At 40.5% G+C, this 14,447-nt stretch overlaps 1 protein-coding gene across 1 annotated transcript in view; it reads right to left on the bottom strand.

Moving 5' to 3' along the window:
* clcn7 (Cl-/H+ antiporter 7) overlaps positions 1–4,962 on the bottom strand; it is a 71,064-nt gene extending 66,102 nt beyond the window's left edge. The window contains exon 1 of the mRNA XM_043711567.2: positions 4,833–4,962. Within this exon, the coding sequence (XP_043567502.2) occupies positions 4,833–4,955 (123 nt within the window). The 5' untranslated portion in view covers positions 4,956–4,962. The remainder of the gene's footprint in view (positions 1–4,832) is intronic.
* Between the last annotated feature and the right edge of the window lie 9,485 nt (positions 4,963–14,447).

Raw genomic sequence — 14,447 nt, 5'->3', positions numbered from 1 at the left:
TGCCAATACAAAAGCAAAAATTGAAAAGAATTTGAGAAAACTAAAAAAAGTTCTTCCAATTACTACGAGGACTCAATTTATTCCAATGTGCAGGATGAATCCTAGAAATCCAATACAACTGCTCATTTATCTTGGTTATGTGCTTAACATGGGGAAGTTTGTTTATACATCTACTCTGTGGGTCCAAACACAGTGGTCCTACCTTTAAGCAAAGAGGCTGGGGTTCAAGGCCCACCTGCTTTACTGGCATGTAATACCTTTTCTGAACAAATATCTATAAACCTATAAGTTGAACTCAACCCTTTAGATAAAGATTTGGAACCAGCCCTTCTTTTTTTTAAATAACCATTCCTTGTCCACAGCTTTAAACATCAAATGTAGTTCACAGACTACACAGCCAGCTGAAATTAACTTTTACCACAATCAGCAGACACTTTTACAATCAAACAGGAACTTGCTTTGCAATTCATGCTGGAAACAAAACTCATATGCATCCCTTCAGGCACTCAACTGAGGACTAGAATTGACTGTCATTTGCTCTTCAAATCTATGCTCGATTGTATCAAAACGACGTTTATATCTTAAGAATATTCCCTTCCCAGGCATTTAAAACAAGAGGATGTTACAGTAAAGTCCTTTTCCTTTTTACTTTAAGTATATCCCTTAACCAGAACTTTTCTGCAGTCTCAAAATTCACTAAGAGAGAAACTCTTTATGACAAAAAATATCTCTGGGCAGACAATTGTATTCATTGATAAGTGTTTGCCAACGATCTCTATTCTCAAAGAAAACTTTAAAGTTTTAACTCCAAAATGAAATGGAGCAAAGTTATCAGTAACTAAGTTAATCTACAACTTCAGAAATGTACTTGTGAAATAAGAGAAGCTTCTCAACTGCAACTGAAAATTAATTGCCACTAGTTTGACCTTGACTACAGCAGAGAGAGTTATGCACATTTAGTTTGTCCCATTTTGTTGGTCAACAATATTCTGGCCACAGGTTTGCACACTTCCTCTAAATTCCTCAAGACATGCGACCTCAATAGCAGTGGCTTAACTGTAAATGGACAGGAATATCTGCTTCCTCAAAAACACAAAGTTAAATTTTGAAATATCCACCAACTGTAGCCAATTATAACTTTAACAGACTAATCACTCCTAAGATTTTAAAAGCTGTTTGATATGAGAAATAGCCAAATTGCTCAACACCTTTTTAAAGACAAACACAGGTTAAACAAAACTCGTATGTATCCCTTCAGGCACTCAACTGAGGACTAGAATTGACTGTCATTTGCTCTTCAAAACGTGTGATGGTCTCTTCTAAAAGTGTGGCAAGTGTTTCCTTTGCCAGGTCGATGTTGATGGAGGTGAACAGTGCTGTTACGTCGAATGAGATCATTGCTTCATCTTCCTCTATTTGGGCATTTTTAATTTTTAGGAATTCCTGGGTGGAGTGGAGGGAGTGCTGTGACTCTTCTACTAAATATTTCAGTCTTGCGTGTAGTTCTTTGACCAGTCTGTAAGTTGGTGTTCCAGGTAGTGAGACTAGGTCTGAGGGGGGCTCCTGGTTTATGGATTTTTGGTAGTCCGTAGAATCGTGGGGTGTTTTTCCCGTCGGAACAAGATAGAAGAGACATTTAACATCATCAACAGCACCCTCACAGGCATAAAGTTCACCAAAGAGGAAGAAACCGACAACAAACTCGCATCCCTGGATGTCACAGTCGAAAGAAAGGACAACGGAGAACTACAAACCTGCATATACAGAAAACCGACAAACACTGACCAAATACTTATCTACACCAGCAACCATCCCAACACACACAAACAAAGCTGTATCAGAACACTATTCCAACAAGCCACCACACACTGCAGCACAGACGAACTTCGGAAAACAGAGGAGAACCAACTATACAATGTATTCAAGAAGAACGGATACTCAAAAAAATACAGTGCGCAGATTCCTCAAGAACAAACCACGACAAGCAGACCAAACACAGCCAGAAACCCTAACCACCTTACCATACATCAAAGAAGTTTCAGAAATGACAGCCAGACTACTAAGACCCCTCGGAATCCTAGTAGCTCACAAACCCACCAACACTCTCAAACAAAAACTAACAAACTTAAAAGACCCAGTACAACCCATGGACAAAACCAACGTCATCTACAAAATTCCATGCAAGGACTGCCACAAACACTACATAGGACAAACATGAAGAAAGTTAGCCACCAGGATACATGAACACCAGCTAGCCACAAAAAGACACGATCCTTTCTCCCTCATAGCCCTACACACGGATGAAAAAAAACCACCATTTCGGCTGGGACAACACATCTATCCTGGGACAGGCTAAGCAAAGACATGCCAGAGAATTCCTGGAGGCCTGGCACTCCAACCACAACGCCATAAACAAACACACAGATCTAGATGCCATCTATCAACCCCTCAGAAAACGAACAGGAAATGACATCAACACAAACCCCAGGAACCCCATCCAGGAGAAAGATATAAATAGAAAGCAGGAGACAACAGCTTCGCTTCGCTTCACTTGGAGGTCGCCACTGATGATGTTACCCAGCCAGGTAATGAGACGTCTGGATATTAAACCTACTGCTCAGCAAGCAAACCTACACCTTAAACCTCAACCTGAGCCACATCAATGTGGTTGACTCAAATTAGGGATGCGCAATAAATACAGGCCTGGCCAGTGACATCCATATCCATATGAATGAATTTAAAAAAAAGGGCAGATTACTGCTCTGATCAAGTATTGTGGATTGAGGCTTCCAACATCATAATTTCCACAACATCCCACACAATGATTTATGACAGAGTCATAGATGTACAGTATGGAAACAGACCCTTCGGTCCAACTTGTCCATGCCGACCAGATATCTCAATCCAATCTAGTCCCACCTGACAGCACCTGGCCCATACCCATCCAGATGCCTTTTAAATGATGCAATTGTACTAACCTCCACCACTTCCTCTGGCAGCTCATTCCATAGACATTACACTCTGTGTGAAAACGTTGCCCCTTAGGTCTCTTTTATATCTTTCCCCTCTCACCCTAAACCTATGCCCTCTAGTTCTGGACTCCCCCACCCCAGAGAAAAGACTTTGCCTATTTATCCTATCCATGCCCCTCATAATTTTATAAACCTCTATAAAAAGGTCACCCCTCAGACTCAAACAGCCCCAGCCTATTCAACCTCTCCCTATAGCTCAAATCCTCCAACCCTGGCAACATCCTTGTAAATCTTTTCTAAACCCTTTCAAGTTTCACAACATCTTTCCGATTGGAAGGAGACCAGAATTGCATGCAATATTCCAACAGTGGCCTAACCAATGTCCTGTACAGCCGCATCATAACCTCCAACGCCAGTACTCAATACTCTGACCAATAAAGGAAAGCATACCAAACACCTTCTTCACTATCCCGTCTACCTATGACTCCACTTTCAAGGAGCTATGAACCTACACTCACATGAAAGAGCGAGACAATCAAACTTTTCCAGATCATTTCAAAGTTGAAATCTGAAGAGAAATAACATTTTAAGAACTACCTAGGGAGTGTTGCTGAACAAAGACACCTTGGAGTGCAGCTTCATAGCTCCTTGAAAGTGGAGTCGCAGGTAGATAGGATAGTGAAGAAGGCGTTTGGTATGCTTTCCTTTATTGGTCAGAGTATTGAGTACAGGAGTTGGCAGGTCATGTTACAGCTGTACAGGACATTGGTTAGGCCACTGTTGGAATACTGCGTGCAATTCTGGTCTCCTTCCTATCGGAAAGACGTTGTGAAACTTGAAAGGGTTCAGAAAAGATTCACAAGGATGTTGCCAGGGTTGGAGGATTTGAACTATAGGGAGAGGCTGAACAGGATAGGGCTGTTTTCCCTGGAGAGTTGGAGGCTGAGGGGTGACCTTATAGAGGTTTACAAAATTATGGATAGGATAAATAGACAAAGTCATTTCCCTGGAGTTGGAGAGTCCTGAACTAGAGAGCATAGGTTTAGGGTGAGAGGGGAAAGATATAAAAGAGACCTAAGGGGCAACTTTTACACAGAGTGTGGTATGTGTATGGAATGAGCTGCCAGAGGATGTGGTGGAGCCTGGTACAAGTGCAACATTTAAGAGGCATTTGGATGGGTATATGAATAGGAAGGGTTTGGAGGGATATGGGCCAGGTGCTGGCAGATGGGACTAGATTGGGTTGGGATATCTGGTTGGCATGGACGGGTTGGACCGAAGGGTCTGTTTCCATGCTGTACATCTCTATGACTCTAAGTCACACTCACAGTTAACATATCATGTACTAGCAGCTAAATTCAAAGGTTGCCAAGATTAACAAAGAATAGCAGAATCCAGAGATTAGATTACAATTTTGCATAGAATGGAGTGATAACAGCACCTACTCCACCTTTCAAATGACAGATGATCACTTATAACTTAATATCAGAAGAGCAAAATAGCTTATCTTTTTTTAAAAAAAATCTTCTTAGCTTGAAACGTCATCCAAATCTCTGGTTTAAAAAAAAGAGTTCGACTAATCCAGTAGCAACAATTTCAATCTAATATCGTTTCAAATCTATCATCGAAATTGACTTCTTGTTTATTAACAAACGCCTGATTAAACACAAACTGATCGACAACAATGGTAAGAAATCTCCAAATCTTCCCTTGCACGTATTTACTGCTAATGTCAAAACAAGCGAGCGCTGAGCTTTCCATAAACATCAGCCGCTTGACGATAACAGGCGCCGTGTGTTGGGTACAAACACCGACACCGGCTGGAAGCGGCCAGGAGCCAGCCACCTGGCGGTGACTTACCTGGCGGCTCAGTCCCGGGCTCTGAGAAGCGCTGGGGGAGCCGTTCAATAGCGGAGTATTCTCTCCGGGTCGAGCCTCATCATCTTTACTGGACCAGGAAACTTTGTTGGCCACGTTCGCCATCTTGCCAGTCCCGTGTTGTTGCCAAGAGACCAGTCCCGTGACCTCACTACGGCGAGACCACGGGACCAGTGCACTCCGCCCGTTGCATTTCACTCTTCAACTCGAAACGCTTCCATTGTCATTCCTCCCCTTCATGCATTTGAGAGCAACTCCACTGCATCAGATTAAAAACATAAACTACTGGAGGACAGATTTTTTTCTGTATTTTTAAAATAATTTCAACATATCTAATTAAATCCCTTGATATTCCGGGTGTTGATACATAATCCAGAACTCAGAAAGACTTTGAAACTGTTTCTCAGGGAAGGAAAAATTAAAGGAATACAATTAAGCATTAACTGGAAACAGATAAGAAAAATGCTGATGAGTAGAAGGTTCTGCTGGTGAACCAACAACTGTTGTTATTGGCCTATTTTCTGTAGTGCATAGCCCTTTCAATTTATTTCTCACCAAATTTCAACCTGGAGCATCTTCCTCACTAAACAATGGGCTGAATCATACTTTTTTAGGTGAGTTAAAAATCACACAACACCAGGTTATAGTCCAACAGGTTTAATGTTAGTTTCATCAGGTTTCACAGAGGGTCTCTTCTCCTGTGAGGACTAGCAGGATCTCTCACTGCATCTGACCAAAACCTACTCCGCACCACCACCCTCCCACTCCAATTCTTGATGGAGGGCTTTTGCCCAAAGCGTCGATTCTCCTGCACCTCCGATGTTGTCTGACCTGCTGTGCTGTTCCAACGCCAGACTTTTCGACTCTGATCTCCAGCACCTGCAGTCCTCACTTTCTCCTTGCATCATTAACTACCTACCTGCCTGTATGGCGTCCCTCTCATGTGATCCTGGCCTTATTCTAGTACCAACTATTCCCTGAAGAACTCACAATATGCTGGATATCGACCAAAAAAACAGGCATTTCTGGTGACCATGCCATCTTTAAGTGCCTCCTATGTGCTAAAACATTGGAGTTGCCATGCTTGTTGAAAGGCAGATTTTCTTAAGTTATCCGAGAAGGGGTAAATGGCACCACACTTCTCTGAAAGAGATCTGGACATTTTGGTGGATGGGGTGACCAGAGGCAATGTATCCTTTTCCTCATCAATGTGATTGGTCTGCTGGCAATGCCATTAGAAGGTCAATAGTCTTCTGTGCTCCATCAGGGTAAATGTTTCACTCTTCTCTTTGCTACTTCACACTATTTCTGGTACTGTACCCACCTCCCATCAAGGGCTCATGATCTAGCTCTCTCTTACTATTGCATGCCCAAGTTTTGCCCATTCGCCTCCCCCTCTCTCCATCTCAACAGCAGAACCTAGGACTGTAGTGGGAGGAAGAGAAAAGGAAACTTTTTGAGGATACATGGATGACATCACACTGAATAAAAAGTATCACATTTAGACATAGAGAGAGAGAGAGAGAGAGACCTACAAAAAATTAATTGTGCACTATATCAGTTTGTTTGCGTCTCTGTGTGGTTCTTATTTGTAATTCTGTCCCCATGGTGCCTAACTTCATATCCATCCGTGAATCAGTTTCTATGCGGAGAGCCTGCTGCAGCATATGGAAGTAAGATGAACCAGGCATTTAGAGGGTAATTGGTCCCACTGCCACCATTGCCCATTTGGTCAAACATCCCTATTCTTTCCCTGGCCTCTGTATGAGAAGTGTTCATGTTGAATGAAGTGGTCAGCAATGTATGGGGCAGAGGGTTATACTGCACAGAGGAAGCCAATGCTAGCAATTAGGAACCTCACAAGTCATAGAGTCATAGAGATGTACAGCATGGAAACTTGGCTTCTTGTATAACGTTCTTGCCCTCTAAGAAGTCTCATGTAAGTGGACCGAGCAGTTCCCTTACTCACAGAAATACTATTAGTGACTTGTAATAGACTAATGCAAAGTATTTATTCAACTCCTCTGCCAGTTCTGAACTGCATCCAAACATGAACGCTCACAGATTCCTGAGTAGATAATTGTGATTCACCCTGTCGAATGCCTTCTCCTGATCAAGGGACAGGAAGATGCTCAACAGGCCAATCCTCTGGGAAACTTGGATCAGGTCTTGAAACAGATGGATATTGTTGTGGATCCTCTGGTTTGGAACCATGTACAACTAGTCAGGGTGGATCATGTGGTCCACGGTAGGATGACAACATCCTCATAAAGGTTTTGTAATCTACACTGTGGAGGGAGACTAGACACCAGTTTTTTTTCGTAAATGAAGGTTTCCCTTCTTTAGCAGCAGAATGATGACTGCTCTGCACCATGAAAGGGAGAGCTCTTCAGCGGCAATAATTCCTCAGTGTGCAGTCACTCCCAGGACATGTCAGAATGCCTGAAGAACTCCACAGTCAGCCCATCCAATCCTGGGGACGTACCCCTCAAGACCAGGGTGAGGGCACCAGTCAGCTCCTCTAAAGTGCTGGGAGCACCGAACATGCTGGCTGGCCTGTGGCAGATCCTCCCTTAGAACTCTGCGCATATCCTCGCTGGATTGATCTGAAGAGAACAGCACTGTATAACAGGCTGGTCCGGGTCCTGATGCACAATGTGCTTCTGTCACCGCCCCCCCCCCCCCCCCCCCACCTTTTTTCCAGTGAGTAGAAGAAGGAATAACCGCAGTCCAGGTCCTCGAGGAACCAGATCTGCAATCTCACGTAATGACCTCAGGACCAGTACACCCCCCCGCAAGCTGACTGAGATGTAACTCCAGGTCAAGTACCTCCTTCTCCAACTCCTGGGTTCTGGATTTCAGCCACTTTGTCAACTCTCTTATCTATTCCTAATAGAAGACCCAGGCGTCAGTCTTTCCCAATGTCCCAACACAGCCTCAGGTAGGGAAAGACCCCATTACACCCTTCACCAGCTGGCACAGAACCAAAATAATGAATTTCGCAACCACAGTGGAAATAAGGGGGTGTTCAGTGGAGGGGCAGTAGGGAATCTATAATCCTGCTGGAGGTTGACTCCATGTCATCCTCAGCACCCACCACCAAGCCCTCACCCTTCTCCAGGCTATCATCCTCAGCCTCTAATCCCTCGCCTACCATGATAATGGGGGAGGGGTCGGTGCCACTAGCCGCCATTTTTCTTCCAATGTCACTACCCCCAAAATCACTGGCAGGGGGTCTCTCAAGTGGAGTCTATTGAGATGGGTACTGGCTCACTGGATGGAAAAAGACTGAGGCACCTGTTAAAAATATCTGGGAGGGAGTAAGGAAATTGATTAGTTTTAGTCCCTTTATCTAAGGAAAGATATTTGAAGCTGTCCAGTGAAGGTTCACTCAGTTGATTCTCAGTAAGAGGGATTGCCTTATGTGGAGCAGTTGAGTAAGTTGGGCCTGTACTCATTGGAGTTAAGAAGAATGACAGGCAACCTAATTGAAACATACAAAATTCTTAGGCAGAGAGAAAGTGAGGACCTCAGATGCTGGAGATCTAAGTCAAAAAGTATGGTACTGGAAAAGCACAGCAGGTCCGGCAGCATCTGAGAAGTTGGAGGGTCGACATTTCAGGCATAAGGCCTTCATCAGGAATTCTTAGCTAACTTGTTTTAAGTGGCTTATTTCTGCTCCTTCATCTTATGGTCTTAGTGGCACCTCACAAGTGCTGAGCAATGACCATCTCTGAGAACAGAGAATCTAACCATTTCTTGTTGACATTCAATGGAATTTCCATCACAACATTTCCCCACTATCAATATCATGAGTGTTTACCATTGACCAGAACCTGATCTGGATCGGCCATATAATCTCTGTTCTTACACCAGCTCATCAGAGGGTAAATATTATGTGGCAACTCGTGACTCCCCAAAACCTGACCATCATCTTCAAGGCACAAATCAAGAGTGTGATGCAATACTCTGCAGTTTGCTGGATGAGTGCCATTCTTACAACACCAAAGAAATTTGACACAATCCGGGACCAACCAGCCCACTTTCAACTGTCACTCACTTTACCACTGTCTCTGAGCAGATGCAGTGTCCACCATCTACACAACCAACCATGGTATGCTCCAACAGAACCACCCAAATCAGAGACATCCACAATCGAGGAGAACAATGGTAGTAGTTACATGGGAATTCCACTGCCTGCATGCTCCCCTCCAAGTTACCCACCACTCTGGCTTGGAAGTGTATTGATGTTTCTTCACTGTCACTGGCTAAAATCCTGGAACTCCCTTCTTAGCAACACACTATAAGAACTGCAGCACTTCAACGAAGCAGATTACCAGAGCCTTCTTTTGGGCAATTAGGAATGAACAATATATGCCAGTCAAGCCAGCAGCATCCACACCCCTAGAATGAACTTTAAAGTTGAAACACCATAGAAGTCTGTCTAGCAAAGCATGACATTGTTTCTTTTGCAAAAGTGTTTTTTTTTAAGTTCATTCACAGGGTCTGGGCATTACTAGCCAGGCCAGCATTTATTGTTCATCCATAATTTCCCGGAAGGAAGTTAAGCATCAACCATGTTATGGTGAGTCTGGAGTCACATATAAGCCCAACACTAAGGACAGCAATCTCCTTCCCCAAAAGAAATTAGTGAACCAGATGGTTCCAATTTTTATGATAATTGACAGTCATTTCATGGTCATCATTAGTCTCTGAATTCGAGATTTTTATTGAATTAATATGCTACCATCTGCTGTGGTGGAATTCAAACCTAGCTCCTCAGACCATTAGCCTGGATCTCTGGATTAACAGTCTATCAATAACATTACTAGGCCTTTACCTCCCACAGGAAAGGATGGGTGGGGCAAAGCTTAGTGTTTTTAACTTTCTAGGAAAATCTGAACAGTTTGAATTCCAAGGTGAGCATTTTCTTTGAGGAAATTTTGGTCTGTGCTCAAAACAGAGTGTATCAAAAAGAGTTCAAAGCTGCCTATTTGTTTAAATTGAATTGGTTTGTTTTGGGTTTTTTTATGTATACAGTGAAGGTGACAAAAACAAGACAAACTTTAAAAATAAGGTTATTTTGTTAGAGAAAGTTAAGATTGAAATGAAGTGGTGAGTTTTTGCTGTGTTTAAACTGAAAGAAAAATCTTATGTGTGAGTGCAAAGTTTTTGTTTATGTATTTTGTTGGACTGTCATGTTTGGTTTTGTGCATCACTGATTATGTTATGATAATATTAATTGTTGTGATAAAGATACAATTGTGCTTTTCTGTGCATGTTATAATAAAGTTAGTAAATGTGTTAAAACTTATGGAAACATTTGTGTATCTGGAATGGGACTTGTAACTAATCAGGACTTGTAAATTTTTACATTTTTTTTGTGTCTCAGCCGAGAATTGTAATTGGCTTAGGTGTTACAATTACAGTTTAAGTACACTCCAATATCCTACATGTTTGAGTTTGTATTTTGGAATTGTTTACAAAAATGTATGTTAATCAGTTATTGCACTTTCATTGAATTGATTTTGTGTTGATAATAAAGCAACAAATGCATTTATGAAAAAAAACCTAGTTGTTAGTTTTTTTTAATTTCAAGCTGATAGAGATATGGTATTTAATTTGCCATCTCAGGAACTGGGAAGTATATTCTCATTTTACTATGTAACCCATGGTGTTGTGGTACTAGACTAATAGTGAAGTATTTTAAGGTATAACAGCATTTAAGAGGTGATGGTGATGTCATGACAAATGTCACTAGAATGGCAAGTCAGGGTCTCATTGTTATGGGAACAGGGATTCAAATTCTATCATGGCAGGTGGTGAAATTTAAATTCTATTTTAAAAAATCTCAAATAAAACTAAAGCTTGCCTAATAATGACTACGTAACCGCTGTCAATAGATGTAAGATCCCATCTACTACCCTGTGGTTCTGAAGGAAATTTGGCCATATTCAAGAGGTCTGGTCTATGTATATCTCCAGAACCACAGTAATGTAGTTGACCCTTTACAGGTCCCTGATCAATTAGGAATGGGTAATAAATGGTGGCCACACCTCATGAAAAAATACAAAAATTGTAATACATTATTGATATAAACTGAACTGATTTACATTACCATTTGGGATTATTGATGTACAATACAGCATATATTAATAGAGCATTTTTTTCAGAATCTGCGGTTTTAAATGTGAATTGCATTTTAATTTTTCATTCAATAAATAATCATTTAAATCTTTTGCCCAATAGTTATATGTAACATGATATTACTTTTCCACTTTGTTTTAGTGTTCACTGAGCACAATTTAGATGTTTGTAATTTGTGACAATCTTTGACTTCAAAATGGTATATTAACCCTTCAAAAATGAAATTTCGCTAAAGTGCTTGGAACCTGCATTTTTTATAAGAATGCTAGAAAGAAACATATATCAGTTATAATGGGATCAGCTATAATTTTCATAGATAATAATAAATACTGGTCGTGTGAACTGGTGACTCTTAACTTGGAAACAGTATTAACAAGAAGGAAATTTAAATATGGACACCATTTGGTTCGATTACACAAAGGTGAGCAATGGTATGATGGCTGGAGAGGGAAGGAGGTCATCGCACACAGGCAAACACAAAACGAAAGCAGATAAAGGAAGAGACATATAGTGTTTTCTGTGAGGGAAGAATATCAATCCTTCTCAATGAAAGGTCAGTTTTTGTGTTCAACAAAAAAAGTCTAGGCACTTTGCTGCCTAGAATCTACAATGGTTAAAGGCTGGAAAACATTTTGGGTACTCGGAGATGCTAAGGAGCTGGTGGATTTTTGTCCCCCATAAGTGGATAAATCATGGGTTTCTGATTTGTCAGTTGAAAAGCAGGCCAGTAAATCTATATCATCAGTTGTAACCCAATATAGAATTCATGAGTTTTGCTGATTGCAATCATACCTGTGAAACACAAAGTGAAACTTACCTTTTCATCTGAGTATATTTTGTCAATAAAGTGTGGCACTGGAAAAGGCGTAGCAGGTCAGGCAGCATCTGAGGAGTAAGAGAGTCAACATTTCAGGCACAACCCTTTATGAGTCCTGATGAACGGTTATGCCCAAAACGTCGAGTTGCTTGCTCCTCAGATGCTGCCCTACCTACTGTGCCTTTTCCAGCACCACACTTCATCAACTCTGATTCTGCAGTCCTCCCTATCTCCTATTTGAGTATCTTTTGCCTGTTAATTATTTCACATCCTGGGGTCAGTTTAGCTCAGTTGGCTGGATTGTTGGTTAGCAAAGCAGTGAAATGCCAACAGCATGGGTTCAATTGCCATCGCCTGACATGGTGGCCCTCAGGTTAAATCACCACCAGTTGTCTCTCTCTCTCTTTCTAATGAGACTGCACCACTATCATACACTAAGGATATGGTGAAACAACAACATTTTACATCCAGATTGATTGTGACTGACAGACCCAGGAGGTGACCAATCAGCAACTGTGAAAAGAGAGTGTAAAGCCCTGAGCATCTCACCCACTGCCTCATTAAACGCAACCTGCTCCATCTATATCACAGTGTACAAATCCAGCAAAATAAACATAGCAATTACTGTAGAAACTCAGCAGGTCTGGCAGCATCCAGAAAGAGAAATCAAAGTTAACATTTCAAGTCAAGTGACCCCTTCTTCAGAACAGTGTGGATTCAGCATTAAACTGTACAGACAACACTGAAACGGAAATAAGACATCATTGGTCCTGAAGGTCTGTCTAAGATCAAGAAGAATTCATGTTATATTTCTATTAGTTTGGATTCATGATAAAAGAAAAATTACCGAAGTAACTCCTCAGAGGCCAGCATCCCATTGCTAATCGTCCTTTATCTACAAAGCATAGCCTTTGACAATAGCACTCACACTCACTGAGTCAAGAATTCAGGACCTCAATATCCTTGACATTCATCCCTTTATGTCAGGTCTCTGTAATTGCATCAGATTACCAGACCCAATCAGCGAACTCATATTCTATGAGGTCCAGCTGGCTGACCTTATTATGAGTCATTACAATTACTACAGTCATAAAAAGTGAAACCTTGTTGGAAATTTCATCATTTTTGAATCGTTTGGTAAAGTTGCTTATTTTAGTTGACAGGAATCATAACAAATAGTTGAAGTTTGTAAAATGTAATCAGTGATCCATTTCTTTTCAGTCTAATGCATAACTTTAATATTTATTCATCAGATCTATGCCATTAATTATATCAATAAAGTTTCCAACCACAGTTACTTGTTGAATCCAAATATATTCAAATTATTCTTGGGGCATTTAGAGATGTATCAATTTCAATCAGTTGCTTTAAAAGTTGAGGAATATACTTCATGTTGAAATCTGGGCTTCAATAAAACATGAAAATCTGGTAAAAAGAAAGATTATTTGCTTCCCCAGAAGAAGGAAGAGAGAATTAAAGTGGAGCAGAGGATGAACTCCTCCTAGTGACCAAATGAAGGTTAGAAACAAATTGCTTGTCTTTCCTCCTATGACAAAGTGTTCTGTGCAAATGCAGGTATGAAGACATAAACAAAACATTTTTGTAAAACTTAAACAACAGATTACACTGTGATACAATAATACATAATATTAGAATATGTGAAAGATTCTTGAACAAAGCATAAATTCTGAAAACATATATTCATTTTATTACACATTATGAAAGGTATGAAGTTTATCTCCAATTAATTAATGCTGTTTAACCTTTCAGGTCCAAAGTATAATCATGTAGATTAAATCCAATTCTGAAAATGAGTGGAAACATGAAAGATTTTCCTAAAAATGTCCATTTGTAGGAGTCTATTTATCCAGCCATGTGAAACATACGTCATACGATGATGCGCACAAATAATCACACAATATCAATCTTTATTACAAATTCTTTAAGATTACCAGGACACTACTATTGTTATCAGAGATCAATGCTTTGAGAATTGAAGTTGCTTGCTGGACATAATTGTGTTTTCAGAGGGCCCTGGAGAAATTACATTGAACTGTAATTATAAAGCCATTATTTCAAAATTAGAATTAAAAATGGACATTTAAACTGCATTATTTATAATCTCAAGATGTCCTAAAGTACTTCATAGTTAATTAGTATAGTTACTATTGTAATATATGAAATTATGGAAGTCATTTTGCACACAGCAGGATTCTATGAACAAAAATGAAATGAATAACAGATAATCCATTTTAGTGAAATTGGTTTATAGCAGTGCTTCTTTGAATTTTTCCACAGAATCTCTTATGTCCTTCTGATAAGACAGAATGAAGTTTATTCTATCGAAAGGACAGAACCCCTGACATTGCATGACTTACATAGCTACTGCATAGCCATTCTGTTCATACATATAAATCATACATAATTATGAGATCAGCTTCTGATTCCTCATCTTCTTTATCACATAAATTTCCTGTCTTCAGCCCTATTTCACTGTAACATTCACCCATGCTTCTGTTACTCACAGACTTGAATGATTGCAAGGCTTTCTGGCCGGCCTCATGATCTCTACTACAGTTAAATTTCATCTAAACCTCTGCTCCGAGTCTAATATTTCTTGGGTTCTGCTCATC

Source organism: Chiloscyllium plagiosum, unplaced genomic scaffold (assembly GCF_037043375.1).
Source record: "Chiloscyllium plagiosum isolate Xiang-an unplaced genomic scaffold, Cpla_swu_hap1 HiC_scaffold_20, whole genome shotgun sequence".
Classification (NCBI taxonomy): Eukaryota; Metazoa; Chordata; class Chondrichthyes; order Orectolobiformes; family Hemiscylliidae; genus Chiloscyllium; species Chiloscyllium plagiosum.
Note: the sequence above shows the minus strand (reverse complement) of the source record. Positions and strands in the feature narration are given on the sequence as shown.